The sequence below is a fragment of the Echinops telfairi genome, unplaced genomic scaffold (genome assembly GCF_000313985.2).
Source record: "Echinops telfairi isolate 266 unplaced genomic scaffold, ASM31398v2 ScPeMD7_22;HRSCAF=79, whole genome shotgun sequence".
NCBI classification, from domain to species: domain Eukaryota; kingdom Metazoa; phylum Chordata; class Mammalia; order Afrosoricida; family Tenrecidae; genus Echinops; species Echinops telfairi.
This window is the reverse complement of record NW_022103919.1, coordinates 11,665,008-11,685,459: the sequence shown is the minus strand read 5'-3', so window position 1 is coordinate 11,685,459 and position 20,452 is coordinate 11,665,008. Positions and strand designations below refer to the sequence as shown.

At 43.9% G+C, this 20,452-nt stretch overlaps 1 protein-coding gene across 1 annotated transcript in view; it reads left to right on the top strand.

The window, feature by feature from the left end:
- The window catches only part of CEMIP2 (cell migration inducing hyaluronidase 2), an 89,209-nt gene that overhangs the window by 13,183 nt on the left and 55,574 nt on the right, over positions 1–20,452 (top strand). Inside the window, 5 exon segments of the mRNA XM_004713827.3 lie at positions 908–1,020; positions 5,779–6,115; positions 12,080–12,220; positions 13,030–13,591; positions 17,905–18,074. Of these exon segments, the coding sequence (XP_004713884.3) occupies positions 5,782–6,115; positions 12,080–12,220; positions 13,030–13,591; positions 17,905–18,074 (1,207 nt within the window). The 5' untranslated portion in view covers positions 908–1,020; positions 5,779–5,781.

The following is a 20,452-nucleotide window of genomic DNA, read 5'->3' as shown; positions in this document are numbered from 1 at the left end:
TAAATCATTTCTAATTTTCTGAAGAGAGCCAGGCAGCCCTTTTCCCTGTCAAAGGTGTCCTTGCTGCCGTAACAAAGCAGCAGCAGAATTTCTAACCTAGAGGAAGAGTTATTTATCTGATTTTAAAAAAATCATTTTATTGGGGGCTCATACAACTCATCACAATCCATCCATCCATTGTGGCAAGCAGATTTGTACACTTATTGCCATCATTGTTCTCAAAACATTTTCTTTCTACTTGAGCCCTCGATATCAGCTCATTCCCCACTCCCCTTTTCCTCATGACCCCTTGATAATTTATAACTTATTATTTTCTTCATGTCTTACACTGACCAATGTCTCCATTCATCCACTTTTCTGTTGTCCGTCCCCCTGGGAGGGGGTTATATGTAGATCCTTGTGATCGGTTTCCCTTTTTTCCCCCCACCCTCTACTTACCCTCCTTGTATCGCTACTTTTATTATTGGTCCTGAGGGGTTTATCTGTCCTGGATTCCGTGTGTCAAGAGCTCTTCTCTGTACCAGTGTACATGCTCTGGTCTAGCCGGATTTGTAAGGTAGAATTGGGGTCATGATAGTGGGGGATGGTGGGGAGGAAGCAGTAAAGAACTAGAGCAGAGGTTCTCAACCTTCCTAATGCCATGACCCTTTAATACAGTCCCTTATGTTGTGGTGACCCCCAACCATAGCTGTAATTTTACTACTGTTATGAATCTGGCGACCCCTGTGAAAGAGTCATTTGACCCCCCCAAAGGGGTCTCGACCCACAGGTTGAGAAGCACTTAACTAGAGGACCGTTGTCTGTTTCATCGGTTCCATCAGGCTCACCTGACTCTTGAATCACCAGGGGAAGTTGCCTGAGCAATGTTTGCTTCCTGTTGGCCAAGCGAACCCTGTTTTTGTTTCAGAGGCTTCCGATTAGAGTTGATGCAGCCTGTTCTTCCCCTGCTGTTGCCACACGAAGGACGCAGAACTGGCCTGATCCGCAGCCACAGGACCCCCACGGCAAGAAGTTGGCGTGGTGGGTTTTAGACATTTAGTCTTTGTCCAGTTGTGTCTGGAGATGACGAGTGAATGTTTTGCTGGGAGTTGTTGGAAAGGTTCACTTTGCCAGCTCTGTGTAATCCCCCCAGCCCCCACCCCACCATTCCTCTCTCTGCTATGAAATCTCTTGTTTGCTTTTTAACAAGTCAAAACTGACTTCTTCTCACAAGAGGGAGGGGACTGGTGCATTGTCCTCCTAAAGAGGTATGGCTTTTCCATTTCATGAAATGCAATAATTTTTTCAGTAAAATCTCTTCTTTGTTTTCAACCGTGTTAGCAGTTCTATAGTGCAATCCTATGGAAAAGGATGGGCAGTCATCACCACAGGCAGATTTAGAACATCTCTTTCTTGTGCTCATAGTTGGAAGCGCCCTGTTTCTCACCACTGCTTCTTGGGTACTGTTAATTCAGTAGATTTCTCTGTTCTGGATTTCATATAAAATCTCTCCTTCTCTGACGCTGGCATGCCAGCCTAGTGCTGCCAGCCACTAAGACCGTGACTTGCCCCTCCACTGTTTTTGAAAGCATTTTAGAGCACTAACTTCATCTTGAGCCTTAATAGAAGTTCAGCCAGCCATCTCGAGTTCTTTACACACTCTGACCACTGAACTGCCAAGGTGACTTTGACCGTTTGGGGCAAAGGGAGAGGCAGTGACCAGGATAAATCTGGGTGAGTGTGGAGCCCCAGGAAGGGCAGAGTAACTGGCGCTCACGCAAAGGACTAGGGAACATGGCTTGGGCACATTCTTTTCAGAACAGAGAGACACACACTTTTGTCTTCTCTGTTGTGGCCTTGTGAGAACCATGAGGCCCTTCCTGCCTGTTTTTCCTGCAAACTTGTATCCATGATCATTTGAAAGACAGCCACCACGATTCCATGGCCTTTAGCCTATCTACGGAAGGCTGAGTAACCTCGGTGGCTGAGTGGTTATGAACGGGGCTGTGATCTGCAAGGTCGACACCACCAGTCGGCCATTCTGTGTAAACAGTTACAGTCTCGGAAACTCACATGAGCAGTTCTCCCGAGTCCTGTTGGGTGGATAGGAATCGACACCGATGTGATGGCCGTGACTTGGGTTTCTGGTTTGGTTATGGAAGGTTGAAGCGTCTCTTGGTGTTTCCTTTTTATGCATCCTGTTGGGTTTATAATATTCTTCAGAATGACAGACATCGTTCTGATGGCATGTCTGCCCATTTCTCATGGTTTTCCCTTTGCTGCATGTGCCTAATAAAATCACCTTTCTGCCCACCTATCACCTGGTGTTCAATTTCCCCTAGGACAAAAGACTACATTCTAGTTCTTGGACCACGCGTGGTTCGGGTTTGGTTGTTCTTCTTGGACTGGGAGAGAGAACGTTTAGGAAGTTAATTCACCTTTCTAGACTTCAGTGTTCCTCCTATGTAAAATGAGGTTAAGAACACCTGCGGATAGATTCGGTGTATAAAGTAACCAGACTCCTCCACCTTGCTGTCAGGTTGATTCCAACTCATTGAGATCCTGTAGGACAGAGTAGAATTTCCCCTTTTGGTTTCCAAGATTGTAAATCTTTATGGAAGTGGACAGCCTCAGCTATCTCTCCAGCCTTGGCTGGTGGGTTTGAACTGCTGATGCTGTGGTTGGCAATCCAAGTATTAAGTTAATTTTAAGCTATGAAGAAATTACATGTAAGATGTTTGGAAGAATGCCAGGAGCAGAAGAGAGTTAGCTTTTTTTGTTTAATATCGGAAGGTCTACTGTTTGCTGTACGAAATTTGAGGATGTAAAGAGATAATATACTTTAAGGTTTCCCACGGGAGTCTTTAGGTAAGTGATGATCTATATAGCAATACTTGGATTGCTGAACCAAGAAATAAATGCTACGCACCTAAACACAAAGGTTCGTGTGTTTGAGAATTTTAGTCCCCTGTGTGGTCTTTAGATGACGCGTGGGATTAACTTCCGTTTGAAAAGAGTGGCGTACAGGTTTTCAGGATGACACCACCTGCATTGGTGCGACCGCACAGTGCCTTTAAACTAGAAAGGCAAGGTCCTTGGGTGGTTCACACCGTTGGTGCTCAGCTGGAAGACCAAAAGGTGTGGTTTGCACACATCCCACCAAAGAAGCTGACCTGGCCGTCTTCATACTTAAGGATTTCAATCAAGAAAGCCTGGTGGAGAAGTTCTACTCTGTACCATGCGGGTTCTCCCAAGTCGCAAATCAACACCAGAAAGATGAAACCCAGAACCCTCTTTAGGCCAAATGAGCCAGAACCACAACTGCTGGTTGGCCAGGCTTCTCCAGTGGTTGCTGGGTTGTCGTTAGGTGCTGTTGGGCCCGTTCCGATTCAGAGTGACCCAGGGTCACAGCAGCAGGAAGTGCTGCCTACACTTGCGTCACCCGAGCACCATTGCTGTGACTCGGGCCACCTCACCGGGGCCCTCCCTTTTCTTGCTGACCCTCCGTGTTGCCAAGCAGGATGCGCTTTCTTCTCCAGGGTCTGGTCCTTCCTGGTGACTTGTCTAAAGCACTTGAGCTGAAGTCTGACTTCCCAGGAGCATTCTGGCTGCCAGGCTTCCAAGACAAATGTGTTTATTCTTTGGGCAGTCCCTGGTTTACAGTGAACCCTCGTTTCTCGCGGTTAATCGGTTCTAGACCCTACCGTGATAAATGAAATTCCGCGAAGTAGGATTCCTTATTTGTAAATCAAATATTTTCGTAGTTAGAGCATAGAGGACATGAAAAAACACCCTTTAGTCACCATAACACTCGTATTACCCAATTTATTAAACGAAAAAGGGAAAATACAGTAAAACATTTTGGACATTACAATTATCATTTATTATTTATTATATTATTTATGGCATCTAGTTTACAGTATTACATATTTCACATACAGTATTATTATACATAGTTCTTACAAATACTGTAATCAATAGCCTATGAAATGACTTAAGGGATGTACTCTACAGGTGGATCGCCGTATTTTTCCTCTGAAGGAGCGGGTGTAGGCAGTGGGTTTCTGGGTACACGTTTAAGAAACATTGTGATTGGCAGTTGCCGACGTTGTCTCTTCATTTCAGTGAAAAGGTTTTTGTAGGGTTCCATTGTCCCATCGAGTGCATTCCGGAACCGTAATGCACGACTCATTTCTGGATCCCATTCTTCAATCGTGTCCTGAACTTCTTTGATTGTTCTTACGATATGCGAGAGACACTCCATTGTGAGGCCAACTAACTCCTCAAAATGCATCTGATACGTAGCTCCGATACGTAGTGATGCAGACAGAAGCGTGTACAGTATGAGCCAATCAGTGGCAGTAATGACAGAGCATGCTCTGTTACGCAAAAACTGCGATAGAGTGAAGCCTCAGAAGTCGAAGCGCGAAGTGGCGAGGGTTCACTGTATTCCCTTCTCTGTGTCTACACCATAATGCAAAGGCAGCCTTCTTGTACACACTAAATATCCGACTAGCCACTACGGAGCAGTGGTTCTCAACTAGGGACTTCCTGAAGTCTCTTTGGGAGGATTTAACAGGCACTGATGTTGGGGTCATAGACTCGATGATTTAATTGTTTTTCCATATGGCACTAGCTAGGGATTATAATGTGAGGTTACAGCTTGGATGAAGAGGCATTAGGAGGTAATTATTAAAGACGATTTTCAAGCAGTTTTTATCAGGGATATACTATCCTTTTGGACTCCCTGGGTAAGTTTGTAGGACCCCTGGTGGCCTAGTCGTTATGTGTTGGGCTGCTAGCGGTAAGGTCCACAGTTCAAAACCACCAGCTTCTCTGTAGGATAAAGATGAGGCTTTCTACTTCTGTAAACAGAATCTTGAAAACCCACAAGGGCATTTCTACTCTGACCTACAGGTTAGCTATGAGTCAGACTTGACTCGATGCCAGTGAATTTAGTTAATTGTTTGGGGGAAGGTTTGTGCAAACAGTTAGCATGAATGGCTGCCAACTGAGAGGCTGGATGTTCAAATTCACCCAGAGATAGCTACAAAGAAAGGCCTGGAGATAGATGTTTTGAAAACAGTCATTGAAACCGTGTGGAACACTGGTTGTGTTAGTCTGGGTACTTTAATGAAACAAATCCACAGAAACTCGTGTATAAGAAAGAGTTTTATATAAAGGGTAAGTGCACATCAAGAAAACATCCCCACCCAGTGCTGCCCAAGCCCTCAAATCCAACTTTAACCCATATGTCCGACACCAATCCACAAAGTCCTCCTCCATCTCACAAAACAAACACAATGATGCCAACTGCAGGAGGAAAGCCGAGTCAGTGAACGTGTAAGCATCTCACTGCTGGCAGGGGTCTCCACGCACCCAGGGGTCTCCACGCACCCAGGGCTCCATTGGGGTAGGTCCATGGGGCTTCTCCTTGGGGATGTCTTGCAGGAAGTGAGCCTTGCCAGCTGAAGCAGAGAACTGGTTAAGGCAGCTATACCCTGGTCTGACCATCAGAAAGCAAGAGACCCGATAACTCAAAAGGCGAGGCTCACTGAGCCATTTATCTATCTTCCCTTCAATTAACCCCACATGTATGCATTGGCCAGGTTGGCACAATAAACTTTAACTATCTCACTAGTACTCTGACACTCTGAATGAATTTTGAAACAAAGTCAGATTGATTACATAGCAACTGGTAAATGCGGTATATTAGTATATGTGGATTTTACTTTTTAACACGTCATTACAATCCACCCCTTTGTGAATGTTAATTTCTCTTCTCTTTTGCATTGACAGTGTATGATGTATGCCACTGGTTCCAGGGGATGCCCCCCTGCTTTCCAACAACCTCAGAATGGGAACAGCTACTGCTCATCTGGTTACGTTCCAGGGAAGGTTGTTCCATTGCGTCCACCTCCACCTCCAAAGAGCCAAGCTTCAGCCAAATTTACCTCCATGAGACAAGAAGCTCGGGCAACCTTCGCTTTCTCCCCTGAAGAGCAGCAAACCCAGAGAGACAGCCAGAAGCAGAGGAGACATAAAAATACTTTCATTTGCTTTGCTATTACTAGCTTTTCATTTTTTGTTGCTCTTGCAGTCATTTTAGGGATTTCCTCCAAATACGCTCCAGATGGTGAGTGTGTGTGTGTGCGCGTGTAGACTTGTGCACTCAGAATATACAAGAGAAGAAGGAAAAGAGCACAGAAGACACCTCTTTTGGTGTGTGGCTCTTCTTGCCTATTTAAGTGGGTTCTCGTTAACACGCATGTGCAGTTGGGTGATACGTGGTCTAGATCAATTGTTCAAAGAAACCACTGGAAATGATGACATGAAAGCATCTCTAGCCCTTTCAGTTTGTGACTTTGTCCTAGTCCTCGAGAAATATATTAGGGAGAAAGAAGTATATTGAACATTGCTTTTAGAGATGCTTGTAAGACTCTTTACTAAATTCTTGTGGCAGCTTTTTCTCCTCTGGGATAGGTATGATTTTAAACTGCCAAAATTGGTTATTTATTTGTTTCTGGTTGTTTATTGATTTTTGTCATCTTAATACAATGACAATCCGATTTGGCTTCTTCATATAATGCCACCAAAGAGTTCCCTCCTAAAAGTTATCTTGTCCCTCTGTCTAAAATTGAATCAGAGGGCTCCGTGCTAGAAGTGGAAGAGCAGACCTTAGCACCTGGATCGGTTCCAGTGTTTTTGTTTAAACAAAGTCTACAACAGATCTTTTATAAAACTAGATAGCTCCTTAAATTGAAACAACACTTGATTTTACCATATATGTATATCTTTTATAATTATTATTATATGTCATTTTTATGGACACTTGGGGTGTTTTTTTTTTTTTAATTTAAGATATGTAGGGCTTGGGAGCTAGAGTGGCGTCACGTGTAGAAGAATTGACCTCAAATAAGGAAGATGCCAATGGCAGCATCCCTTTTGACAAAGATCTGTTATTGTTCGTAGATGCCGTTGAGCTGGTTGTGACGGATAGTGGTCTTATTTACAACAGAACACAATATTGTCCAGATCTGGACTAGCTTGCGGTGGTTGCTAAGTCTGAGCTCATTTTTGCAGCCACTGTGTTAGCCTGTCTCATTGCGGGCTTTTCTCTTCCTCACTGACCCTCTCTCTGTGTTGTCCAGCATGATTCTGAGCCTGGTCCCTCCTGATAACATGCCAAAGAATGGGACAGTGACGTGTTGCCCTCTTTGCATGTAAGGAGCATTCTGACGGTACTACTGCCAAGATAGGCTTGTACCTTTTCTTGGTATTCCATGGTCTATTCAGTAATTTTGCTAGCATAACAATTCAAATACATCAATCCCCACCCCCCTTATTTTATTTTGTCTTCAAGTTCATTGCCCAGTTCCAGTATGTAGCTGAGACAATTGAATACACAACGACTTAGGTTAAGGGCATCTCAGCTCTCAAGATAACAGCTTTGGTTTTAAACACTTGTCAATAAATCTTTTAGCACAGATTTGCCCAATATGAATAGCGTGTTTGATTTCTTGACTGCTACTTCCATGGGCCTTGATTTTGCATCCAAGTAAAATAAGACAAAATCCTTGGCAACCTCAATCTTTCCCCATGTATTATGATGTTGCCTATTGGTCTAGTTGTCATCGCACAACTGACCAAGATACTAGACCATGTTACGGACATTGTGTTCTGTTACTGAGACTCTTGACTTCCTTTCCTTCCTCTGTAGAAAAACCAAGTTCAATGCTGCTGATTCATTCTTTCCCAGTAGTCTGCTCTAAAGGGATCCTAGCTCTGGGGGGAATCAGAGCGGAATACTGTGGCTTCTATTGGTGTTTTTATATTCTGTGTAAGACATTGAGTTACTGATGGGGTTCCTTAAATCAACATTTTTTTGTTTTCACACTTTGGCACTCTTAAGTGCAGAATATCAGTGGAAAAGTTTGGTATGTTGAAATATGTCGGGTCAGCCTCACTGTGGTTACTGCTATTACACAACTTTGATAAAGCACCCACTGCTCTAAATTCCATCAGTGGGTAGCCAGGAAGGTGGGGCTGGCTGAGTTATTTCTTCAGTGCTTTGTGCATCTCCGCATTAGGTACCCTTTACTGGAAGGAGACAGACTGGAATTTGGGGTGGTGGTTCTGAAGAAATACATCCTCCTGGAAAAATCATTATGAATAAGTAACAAGAATTATTTATTGTTATAGATTCTGTATCTCAAAAGACTAGATTTCCTTCTCTGTCGCTAGGGTACAACGTTTGTTCTATGGAGACTATTTGCTTCCGTTAGAACACCATGGAGAATGTTCACTAGCTACTTTACGGATAGAGAAGAGATGAGAAGAAAAAGTCAAGAAATCTTAGTCTTCAGTTAGACTGAATTAAACAATTTTGTGTTTAAATGAATTAAATGAATTTTGCGTGCCTTAGGTGGGAAAGACCGGTTAAGGGCTAATCTTAGTATAAAAGTGATGACAATCGATTCATCAGAATTTTAATGATCAGCAAGAATTACTTTATTTTGAGAAACATTAATACCATGAACATAATTGGCCAAGGCTTACATAGCAAGATTAATGTTGACTGGAGGATGCTATCACCTTAAGGAGAAAGCCTAAGTGCCGTTGGCATCATTAGACAAAGGAAGATGATCATATCGAATTGCTTCCGTTCCGAACGAGGAGTCATTTTTCCCTATGTGTTATACCTTTGCACTGCATCCGCCTCTCAACGTTGCCTCATCTCCTCCCAGCACATGTCCCTCCCATCCTGATGAAGAAGATCGCTCCATCTGGATCCCATACAGATTTCACTCTGTCTTCTCACCTTTGCTTTAATTTAGCTACCCTTGCTAGTCTGACTCAAAAACTCAGAGGACTCGTTTAACCAGTTTTCTGTCTTTCTTTCTTTTTTTTAAAATCATTTTATTAGGGGCTCATACAACTCTTATCACAATCCAAACACACATCAATTGTGTAAAGTGCATTTGTACATTCATTGCCCTCATCATTCTCAAAACATTTCCTCTCCACTTAAGCCCCCGGCATTAGATCCTCATTTTCCCCCTCCCTTCCTGTTCCCCCCTCCCTCATGGGCCCTTGATAATTTATAAATTGTTATTTTGTCATATCTTGCCCTGTCCAACGTCTCCCTTCACCCACTTTTCTGTTGTCCGTCCCCCAGGGAGGAGGTCACATGTAGTTCCTTATAATCGGTTCCCTCTTTCCAACCCACCCTCCCTCTACCCTCCCAGTATGGCCACTCACACCACTGGTCCTGAAGGGCTCATCCGCCCTGGATTCCCTGTGTTTCCAGTTCCTATCTGTACCAGTGTACCTCCTCTGGTCTAGCCAGACTTTCAAGGTAGATTTCGGATCATGATAGTGGAGGTGGGGAGGCAGCATTTAGGAACTAGAGGAAAGTTGTATTTTTCATCGTTGCTACATCGCACCCTGACTGGCTAGTCTCCTCCCCAAGACCCCTCTGCAAGGGGATCTCCAGTGGCCTGCTAATGGGCTTTGGGTCTCCACTCCGCACTCCCCCCATCATTCACTATGGTAAGATTTTTTGTTCTGATGATGCCTTATACCTGATACTTTGACACTTATCTCCTTTCCTCTCCTTGTCTATATTTAAATATTATCCCCCTTTAAGGGACCAAGGAGCCCTGATGGCATGTGCCAACTGCAAGGTCAGAAGTTCAAAACTACCAGCCACTTCAAGGGAAAAAGATGAGGTTTTCTCCTCTTGTGAAGCGCTCCAGCGTCAGAAACCCACAGGGGCAGTTCTACCCCATCTTCTGGGGCCACCGTGAGCCAGAGTGGACTTGATGGCAGTGAAGGAGTGAATTCGTTGGTTTGTTTTTATGGGGCCAGGAGGTGACAGATCACCTCTTTCACGAAGCACCTCAATTATTCCTGCCTCCTGGGCTCTTTATCCTAAGCTACTTTGAATGTTAGCTTGTCAGTCTAGACAACTAAACATTTTGCATTTTAGCCATTTTAAAATTCAAAGTTTGGGGACCTTTATGACTTTCCCCCATGTTATTTAGCCCACTATTCATTTCTGCATGTTTTCTCTTACCCTCGAACAGCAACTCCACTGGTAGCCCTGCTCAGTAACCCCCTAGCCTCTCAGCCCCTGCTGACCATTAATAGTTGATGGCCGTCTCCCTGCATGTCATCCTGTCATTCTTAAAATGTACAACACTTGGTGCAAAGTGGATCAGTTCCTCCTCAAAAAAGACTCTTTCATCAACACTGAAGAGATGATTCCCCGCTCCTCCTTCCAAACGATGGCAGATAAAAAAACGAGTGGTGGCAAAACCCATGGGCTTATGCATCATCTAAAGCGCGGTGCTGGTGGGGTAACTTTTCATGTTCACCTGTCTTCCAGAGGCAAATTTGGATTCTCTAAACGGAACACCACAAGGGAAGAGCCTCAGTCCACAGCGGGAACTTCCTTATTCAGCTTGCTGAGCCGTCTTGAGTTTGGCTTCTCTAATCTGTAGTTTCCCCATTTCTGAAAACGAGAAGCCACAGTCGTGTGGGGAAAGTGTACGTGTCGGAAGACAGCGGTCCTTATCAGCCTCTTCCCTTCAAAGGGAGAGGTGGCACACTGCACGCTCTCGTCTGCTGCCTCATGCTTCTCTATGGCAAGGGGCTGGTGCACCTGCTCCGCTCCATTCTTCCCGGGACTGATGACAGGACGGGTTGATCGTGGGGCTCCCTGGAGTGGCAGCTTTTTCTGTGGCCATCTGGTCATGCCCGGGTTCCAACCAGAAGGATTTTTTTTTAAATGCATAACGTACAATGGGTTGCAAGGAAAACATATTGCCTTGAAATACAAAAGGCTCCACTGCTCGGCAGGTTAAGTGCCTCACTCTGGATTCTACTGAAGTGAGGACAAGAATGGGACTTTTTGTGGTACTCCAAAGGAAGACTTTCTCAAGTGGAACCAATTTTGTTCTTAAAAGCAAACAAATATCTTGATATCCAATTTTAAACTTTTAAAATATCCCCGATCGTTCTCATGTTTCTTTGAATGATGGTAGTCCTTCCTTCAATACTAAAATGGTCAATTTTTACGTGTGTGTATTTTTGCATATTGTCCCATGGGTGGTCACTGGAGTGAACTTGGACTTTGCTAGGTTTCTTGGCACTAAGTCCAGTTAGCCATCTGTCCTAGCAGTTTTCTTTCTTTGTTGTGCTTGCCAGGATGGCCTTTTCTGCTCTCTTGCCTAGATTATGTGGGTACCAAAGTATCAGGACGATCTTCCTGAAAGGACCAAGTAGTCCCTGTCACATGAATTCCCAGATTATTATTGTTTTGCTTAAAAACAATTTAAAATTGGGCTAAAAAGAAAACGCCACATCTTTCTTCCAGCGTTAAACATGGGCATGTATGTGCATGTATGGTTTTTATATGAGGACCTAATGTACACAGGGAGCTCAGGTGATGCTGGGGGGTAAGTGTTAAGCTGCTACCCGAAGGCTGGCAGTTCAAAGCCACCAGCTGCTCTCTGGGAGAAAGATGAGGGTGTTTGTGTCCCTAAGGATTTGCAGCCTCCGAAACCCTATCTTGGCTCGCTATGACTTGGAATGGACTCAACAGGTGTGGTCTTGGGTTTGGAATACGTGTACCGTTAAGTAATTTACATTTTTAAAATTTGCCAGGTTGTAATGAGTTTTTCTTTCTTTTCCCCTAACACAGCTTTCCAGGGTGACTCCAAGGGCACTTGGTAATCTTACTGTTTCTCGCTGGTTTTTCTAAAGCCTAGAGGGCTCACAGGAACTCTGGTTTTATTTTGTGAAATTTGATCCAAGTAGATGGGTTTTGTAGTGAACCTTTTCTTTAATGTGTTGAGGATGTAAACTATTGGCTGCTGCTTTACTAGGTGGAGCTGCCTCTGATTTCCATTTGAATGGCAAGAAATAAAAGTGTGCTAGCATGGTCCTTGCAGATCTCAAGCTCCTGAGTGATGGCAGGCTTGGAGTTCCTTAAAGATCTCTAGATTTTAAGGGATAGTAATATTTTGCATTTAGCAAACGGTTGTCTGGCATGTTTCTGGATCTGATGGGATGTTGCTGTTGCATTGCGTCACAGAGAATTGCCCAGATCAAAATCCCCAACTCAGGAACTGGGATCCAGGACAAGATGCTGCCAAGCAAGTTGTCATCAAGCGGGGAGATATGTTCCGCCTGACCTCCGATGCCACCGTGCGATCAATTGTCATTCAGGATGGAGGTGCGTACTGGTTCCTAGCCCGAGAGACCAAAAGGTTATTCCTTAACGTGGGAGACGTTGGATGTATTTTTGCGAAGAAAACAGTTGTGTAACTAAGAAACGTCTAGGTTGCTTAGATGTGAGATGTGAGAAGCCTGAGGTTAGAACCTTAGAGATTCAAGAGCGTAGATTAGATGGACTTTAGAAATTACTGCTCGACCTTTGCATAGAGGAGTACAAGTGCTATCTCGTATCCAGATCATGTTTACACCTGATGGAGAATGATGAGAATCTTAACACGAGCTAACATAAGAAAATGAGCTTCAGATTGGGATGCTATGAGATATTTTTCTAGAATTAACTCACTTCCAAAATGAAGAGGACACTTATTTCCCATGAATAAAGAATCCACTGACAGGGCTTGTGTCACATTCCTTTTAGCTATGATTTCTTTAGGTCGTCCTGAGTCTGGGGAAATAGATGGCTTACTATTTAATTAACAGAAAAACTTTGATTTCTTAATATTCTTATAAAGTTTGCGATTATCTACAGTGAAAAGTAAGATGACTTCAAAACCTTGTATTTCAAGTAGATTGACATTCATTTACACGACTACTTCTTTTAATGTATTCAGATGAGATGTGACATCTTCTTTTTAATTTTTTCCTTCTCTTACTCTATTTCCTCCCTTGTTGGAAAGCAGTTTGATTATCTCAGTAGATGCTTAGTAAAAAGACCATTTCCACCCCACCCCCGGCTGAAGGTGACATCCACTTTTATTTACAAAGTGTTTTAAAAGGCGGCTCACACAATAGTGTTGTTCCCTGCAGGACTGCTCGTATTTGGGGATGATAAAGATGGATCCAGAAATATTACTTTGAGGACTCGTTACATCCTGATGAAGGATGGTGGGGCGCTTCATATTGGAGCAGAGAAATGCCGCTACAAATCCAAAGCAACGATTACCTTGTACGGCAAGTCAGAGGAAGGGGAAAGTGTGCCAACATTTGGCAGAAAATTTATTGGTGTGGAGGCTGGAGGGACACTGGAGGTGCACGGGGCCCAGAAGACATCCTGGACCTTCTTAGCAAGGACTCTGCATTTCTCAGGCTTGACGTTTGAGTCCTATGCCTTCAAGAAGGACTTTTCGCGGGGCCTCAACGTGAGGGTCATTGACCAAGACACGGCCAACATTTTGGACATCGAAAGGTTTGATACTCATGAATACCAAAATGAGAGCAAGCGCCTTCAGGAATTTTTGCGAGTCCAGGAGCCAGGGCGGATTGTTGCTATAGCGGTTGGAGATTCAGCAGCTAAAAACCTCTTGCAAGGAACTATCCAGATGATCCAGGACAGGCTGGGGAGTAAGCTGATCCAAGGGCTGAGCTACAGGTAGGCATACGTTTCCCTTTCCCTTGTCAACCGTGTATGGAGCCCCTGGCTGGAGGAGAGAGAGCGGTGAGGGCACAAAGACGGCACAGCACAGCACCACACCACACAGGTGTCGGTCTGGCTACAGCTACATGAAGGATAGGTTGCCTCTTGCTTTGAAACCGGATCGTGGGCCAGGGTATGGGATGCAACAGCCCTGGGCTTTGGTGTATGACTTCCTTTGCACACTGTACTGTCAGGCTGGTGAGGTTAAAAACACATGTGGTATTGAAAAGCAGTCATGCAGCTGAAGAACAGTTTGCTTCTGAAGATAGTTCCTCTTCTGAAGGAAATGCGAAACTCGGAGTAGCTGAGGCCCGTCACGGGTTGAAATGTTGGGGCACAATTCTGTTCTAAGATTGGAAACCTGTCTTAAAATGTAGCAGGGGTGAGGGTAGAAAGTTAGGGGGTGGAATAAGCGGTTTTTCTTTCTTCTGAAGCCTTTGCACACTAATTAAAATCTGCTTGTTGAGCAGAAGACCCCAGAATAGATTATTGATGCAAATCTCTAGAGTCCCAGGCTATGCGAGGAAAGAGAAATCTAGGAAATCCATCCAGAGAGTAGAACTCAATTCAGAGAAGAAGGGTCATGGTTCTTGAGCTACATTCTAGTCCACCGGAGTTTTGCTTGCAGTCAGTCTTGAGTTTGTGGAAGTAGTTGGCTCAACAAGTAATTAAACACAAACTTTTTTTCTTTAATGGGTAGATTGTTGGAATTGAACATTATCTACCGAAGTCCTAAAGAAAGTTGGAGAGACAGATATAGTGAAGAAAGAGATCCCATCTTGATTTTAAATGTCAATACCCAGGGATATTGAGGAAATGCTAAGTGCTGATGCAGGACACCTGGTGACCCCAGTGGGTTACACAGTGGGCTACTAACCACAAGGTCCGCAGTTCGATACCACCAACCGCTCCATGGGAGAAAGATGAGGTTTTCTCTTCCCATAAGGATTTGTAGCCTCTGACACCCACGGAGGCAGTTCGTTCTATGCTGTTCTGTAGGGTCACTGTGGGTCCGAATGAACTTGATGGCAATGAGTTGGGGAGTTTTAAGTCCGAGTGACTCTAGATCAGGGGTCCTCAAACTACAGCCCGTGGGCCACATGCGGCCCACTGAGGACATTTATCCAGCCCGCCGGGTGTTTTTGCCCCATTTGTGTTTTTTTACTTCAAAATAAGATATGTGCAGTGTGCATAGGAATTTGTATTTATTCATAGTTTTTTTAAAACTATAGTCTGGCCCTCCAATGGTCTGAAGGACAGTGAACTGGCCCCCTGTTTAAAAAGTTTGAGGACCCCTGCTCTAGATGTTGTAGTGAGATCTTTGAGCCCCAAGTGACAACCTAAAGACAACCATCTTTGAGCCCTAAATGACTTGAGTCTAGAGGATAAATAGACCTTTCGATGTAGTAGATGAGGATCATGCTTGCCACTGCTATAGGCTATGGTGGGAATGTAGCTAGAAGGAGCCCCTAACTTTGGCCGAGCGAATCATTGGAGTTTTCCAAAGGTGGTACTTGCTTCAGCTACAGGCTGTAGTCGGGAATGTAAATTGAAGGAGCCCCTGAATTGAGCGTTTCCCAAAGGTGGGAGGCCTGAAGGAAGTTAGGGAATGTGGGACGTAGACAGAGAAGGAAAGCTCCCCAGACAGAGGGGATGACGTACTAAACGTCAGATGTGTGGAACATTTTAAAAACATTTTTCATTATTAGGAAGTAGGACATGCATCAAGAGACAGAAACATGAATTTATCGCTCCATGAGATGTCACGATGTGACCTTTGTGTAGCCACCGCCGAACTCGAGAAAATAGAACTTACATCGACCCAGAAGCCCCTCTCTGTCTCTTCCTATGCACTGATCGCTTCCTTCCTTACGAAGGACACCACTCCCCAGAATGGAAGGAAAGACACTGTAGCGTAGATGTGCCTGCTTTTGAACTTGATAGAAATAGAGTCACAGAATATATAATATTTTATATCTGGCTTCTCTGCTTAATGCTATCTTATGTCGTATCCGTCATGTAGCTGCCTGCGGTGCGTCCTCATTTTCAGTGCTGTGTGTTTTCTATTGCATGATTACAGTACACTTAATTTACTGCTATAATTTGAGTTGTCTTGTCATCTTGGACCTATTGTAAAAAAATACTCCTCTCTTTTTTTAACCCATTTCTTGGTGCAAAAGTATTCATCTATTTCTATACTTTAGCTACTCTTCCCATACTAGAAAGAGAAGCATCATCATTTTTAATTTAAAGAGACCTAACTTTATTTCCTTACCCAGTCATGTCAAGGATTAAGTTTTGTGTCTGTGCATTTAATGTTTCTAGTTTTTATTGTTTTCTTTTGAATCACGAGCTGTGAATATTGTATTGGAATGTCTTCTTTGGTTTCTCCTCCTACTGGTTTAAAAAATTCCTTTGAAAACATTGTCGCAGATTTGAGGGAGGAACTAAAAAGGGTCACGATCCTTTGCTGATGTTCCGATTGCATCGGCATTACCTCCAGTGTAATGTGCAGCCTTTGAAGATCATGTTCTAGTGCATTCCCGTTTCTCGCAAGTGGAGGAGGGGAAGTAGGAGTGTTTGGAGGGCATGTCAACAGAGTAGAACATTGTCTTATAATCGCTGAGGCAGCTCTGGTAAATGAAAGCCGCCTCTCATATTCAGCCGCTCCTTCCCTCTCAAATAGAAGTTAATAAATTGAGACATGTTCCATTTGCTCCCCCACCCCTGTTATGTAAAGGGCTATAAATGCTAAAGGGTAGTGAATCCACACAGGGAGAGGGTGTGGAATTGATGAGTGTAGGCATGCTTCGGTTGACTTTTATCTACGCACATCCATTCATCTGTCTGGCAAGATTACACTTGCAGTTTTCCCTAGACTAGAAAGTTGATCTTTTTCTTCTCATATTTTAAACCAGGACATTTAAGGCAAATTATGTGGCTTTTTATCATTACCCTTTCTCATTGATTGACTTGACCACAAACTAGAACAAGTCTCTGGAATGTGTAGCGTCACATTAATAAAAGGATGTTTCAACCACATTGCTCTCAGTAAGTAAACATCTAGCATGTGAAAGTAAAATCTTTGAGGTAATGATTTTATAGCTTCGGTTTAAGAGCATTTACGAAACCTGGTATATATTGTTTGTCTTTGGCTTGGTGGCAACCTGGGAGACTTAAAAAATTCAGTTCCACGGCCTCACTTTAGACCATTAGGATCTGGGGGTCAGAGGGAGGTTGGTCCCCAATACTACTAAAGACCAGTGAAGGTTGAAAACTACTGCTCTAATGTTTAATTGAATTCAGGGCTTCTCAAAGGGGTGGCCCCCACCCAGACACATCAGCATTACCTGGGTCCTACTGAGAAATGACAATTGTCAAGCCCCACCTCAGAACCTCAAGGGTGGGACCAGCAATCGCTTGAATCCTCCAGGTGATACCGATGCCCATTTTAAATCACTGCTTTTAACTCAGGAACTCCCTGTGTTTTGAGAGCACATTTGTATCACGTGGGTAGATTAGAACACATACCAATGCTGGGCCTCACACGTAACAATTATGAGCTCCCGGTTCTTAGCCAGGTGGCATTCTCTAACAAATCTTACTTGACTAAGCTGAGGCGAACAATTTCACATGTTGTCAACAAATCGCCAATTCTGCTTCTGCGTGTGGCTACCTCTCTGCAAATCCCGCAGCCCCTGCCTCCAGAATCAGAGACAGAGTAACTAACCAGTCAGCCAGGTAAACATAAGCTTCCTTGTACTTGTTTACGAAACAGTAGTAAACAGGCTCAGGTTTCTCACCGGCGAATTACTAAGTAGGAGTAGCTAAGTGAACACAAGTAAGCCGGTGTTTACCTCGCCTTTAAGGTACCAGGTGCCCTACGACTGATACTGGTTGTACGCTCCCTGGGTGATTTTATTGTGCAGTTAAACTCAAAAGCACGCAGGTGATCATCACTTAAAAGTAAGACAACGAACTTGATCTGGGGCCAGAATTATGTGTGAATAAGATGGGCGTGCATGGAGGAAGCGCTGAGTAATCGAAGGTGAAGTCACTGGTGCTACCAAGCTCGACTGGCAAGTATTTGGGGGTGCATTTCCTTGTGCGATGCTGGTTGCTCAGAGGTGGGGAAGCTTGAAAAAGGTGGTAGCCACGGACAACAATGAGTTTGGAAACTGCAGCGGCACCTACCATGACATCCGTGTCCGTGGTTTGGCTCTGTATCATGACACATAATTAAGTGCACATGATCTTTTTCCTTTTAGGCAGGCGTGGGCGCTAGTTGGCGTCATTGATGGTGGCAGTGCGTCTTGCAATGAATCTGTGAGGAACTATGAAAATCATAGTAGTGGAGGGAAGGCTCTTGCCCAAGGAGAATTTTATACCTTGGATGGCCAGAAGTTTGCTGTGACTGCTTACAGTGAATGGATTGAAGGTAGGCAAGCACGATGGGTCCTCCTGTAGGGCAATGGTAAGTCTTCTGAAGCCGTGCCCTAGTCACATGGTTGTCTGTGTAATTGGATTTCTCAATGAGGTGAGGGTGAAATCTGGAATTTTCTTATTGCACTTTAGCTTATGGACACAATTATTCTTTCTGGACTTGAAACTGATGGGTTCCAGTTTGAGCACTCCCCACCCCGCCCCACCAATTCTTGAGTCTGAGAGTTCACCAACGGAAGTGCTATTTGTTTCCCTTGTGCCAACTGCACCTATCTGGGTGTGCCAGGGTGAGCTTTGAGTCATACGCTTTGTCAATGAACATGATGTTGTACTTTGGATCTCTGCATCAGTAACTGTAACTGCAGACAGATGCTGTCTAAAGCAAACTTCTCATTCCCCACCCCACCCCATGATTCTGCTAATATAGACAAATTGAAAAATACAGAGAAGTATAAAGAAGAACGTAAAACATCTTAACTCTGACATTCAGTAATCATGATTTTGGTGCATGATAGTCAAGTTTGTGTTTTTTTATATCCCCCTCCCACCTCATTAAAAACAAAAAACAAAAACTTCCTTTCTCTCCCTAAATCGCATATTGTTATGTTCTTAAGTCTTTCGATTTTCTTCTTCAAAGCATTGAATTGTGTAGTATGTGAATTAAATGTCAACAAAACTGTCCAAAATTTTTTCTCCCATAAGCCCAGTTCACAGGTATCAAACTCTATGCTAATTTGCTTTTGCAACCTTCGAATGGACTCAGGCCAGAGCTGCGTTTATTACCCAATTACAACGGTGATTCAAATGAAACAATTTCTTTTCTCTTCTTTAGTTTATATTATGATAACCTAGCTTACAGGGAAAATATGAGCTTCTAGCACTGGGTAGTGAGGGCTCCTCTTTTTACCTTTTTGTTGAGGATGCTTATTGTGGAGTTTCTTACTGACAAGGAGCCGGGGGGCCGTGCTGGGATAGGTGTTGGGCTGCTAATGTCAGGTTGGTGGTTCGAGCCCACCAGCTGCCCCGAGGACGAAGATGAGACTATTTGCTCTTGTCGAGTTTTACAGCCTCAGAAATCCAACAGAGCAGTTTTCCTCTGGCTTTCCATGTTGATGGAAGTCAGAATCTACTTGATGCCAGTGGATTTAGTTTGGCTTGAACTGGCTGGAGAAACAGATTCTCTGGTTCCGGAGGTGAGCTTTGAACCGCTGAAAGTGCTTGGTCACAACACTTCACCCAAGTCCCACAGAAAGAGTGTGGAATGGGTCACCAAGAGATGCACGTATGCTTATCTAGTAAACTCTACCGCTGCCTTTCCCAGGCAGCAGTCTAGCAAAGTCTTTCCTAACACGGGCCTGCGGGTCGTGTCCCTGCTCTTTCCCTTAGCATCTAACTGTGGGCACGAGATTGTCACTTCCTACATTTCAATTTCCTCATCTGACAAAGGAGCATAAAATAAACAGCCTCAAACGCATCGACCCCCAAGGGCTGCCCCAAGCAGCCAATGTGAAGAACGTGAATTTTCTGACAGCGCGTGTAGAAGTCACTCCAAGAATATTTAGGCATTTAGACGATGAGGCAGACATGGCTTGGTTGGCTTATGATGGGATATTTGTATATCACGTAGATTCAACAGAGAAAATATTTTGCTTTAACACAAAAGGAATACGTAAACAGAACTCCTGTTATCTAACAAGGATTTTGTTCCCTCCAAGCCATCTGCTGGGTTTGGGGTGAGGGAATGATAACTTATTTTATTGCGGAAGCTGGGATCAAGTCCACGTTTCTGATGCCAAGACTAGCTCTTTCTTCCATACTGTGGCTGCTGCTGGCAAAAGTTCTGCTGCATGGAAAGCATTGGCAAACAGGAGTTGGGTCTTGCATAGCGCGGTTGGTGGTACTGGGTCTCGAAGCCAGATTCCATTAAGCAAAGCATAATTATTACCCAGTGCCTTTGAGTCAACATTTCCTTTATGGGAAATACTGCTGTCCGTCTCCCATTTCTGGAAGTGAGTGAATTCTCGTATCTCTCATAGGATGTTGTTGTGTCCCCTGCCCTGACCGACTTCCACTTTCTGGAAGAGAGAGAAATTCTTTTCAGGATGTAGAGAGGATAAACATTGCCTCTCTCCTTCTGAGTCTCTGGGGCTAGTAGGAGCTTACACTAGGCAGGCTTTTCTTCCAAAGCCAGCACAAGGGAGGGATTATTTAAATGGACACTAGCTTCTCTATGTAACCCTTCACTTTTTAAAAAATTATTTTTTGATTTGTAAGAATTTGGATACTGGGAGGCAAAGGGTATTTATAGAGCTCTAGATAAAGACATGTACATATACAAATATATTATATGAGGATGGGGAAATAGATCTATGA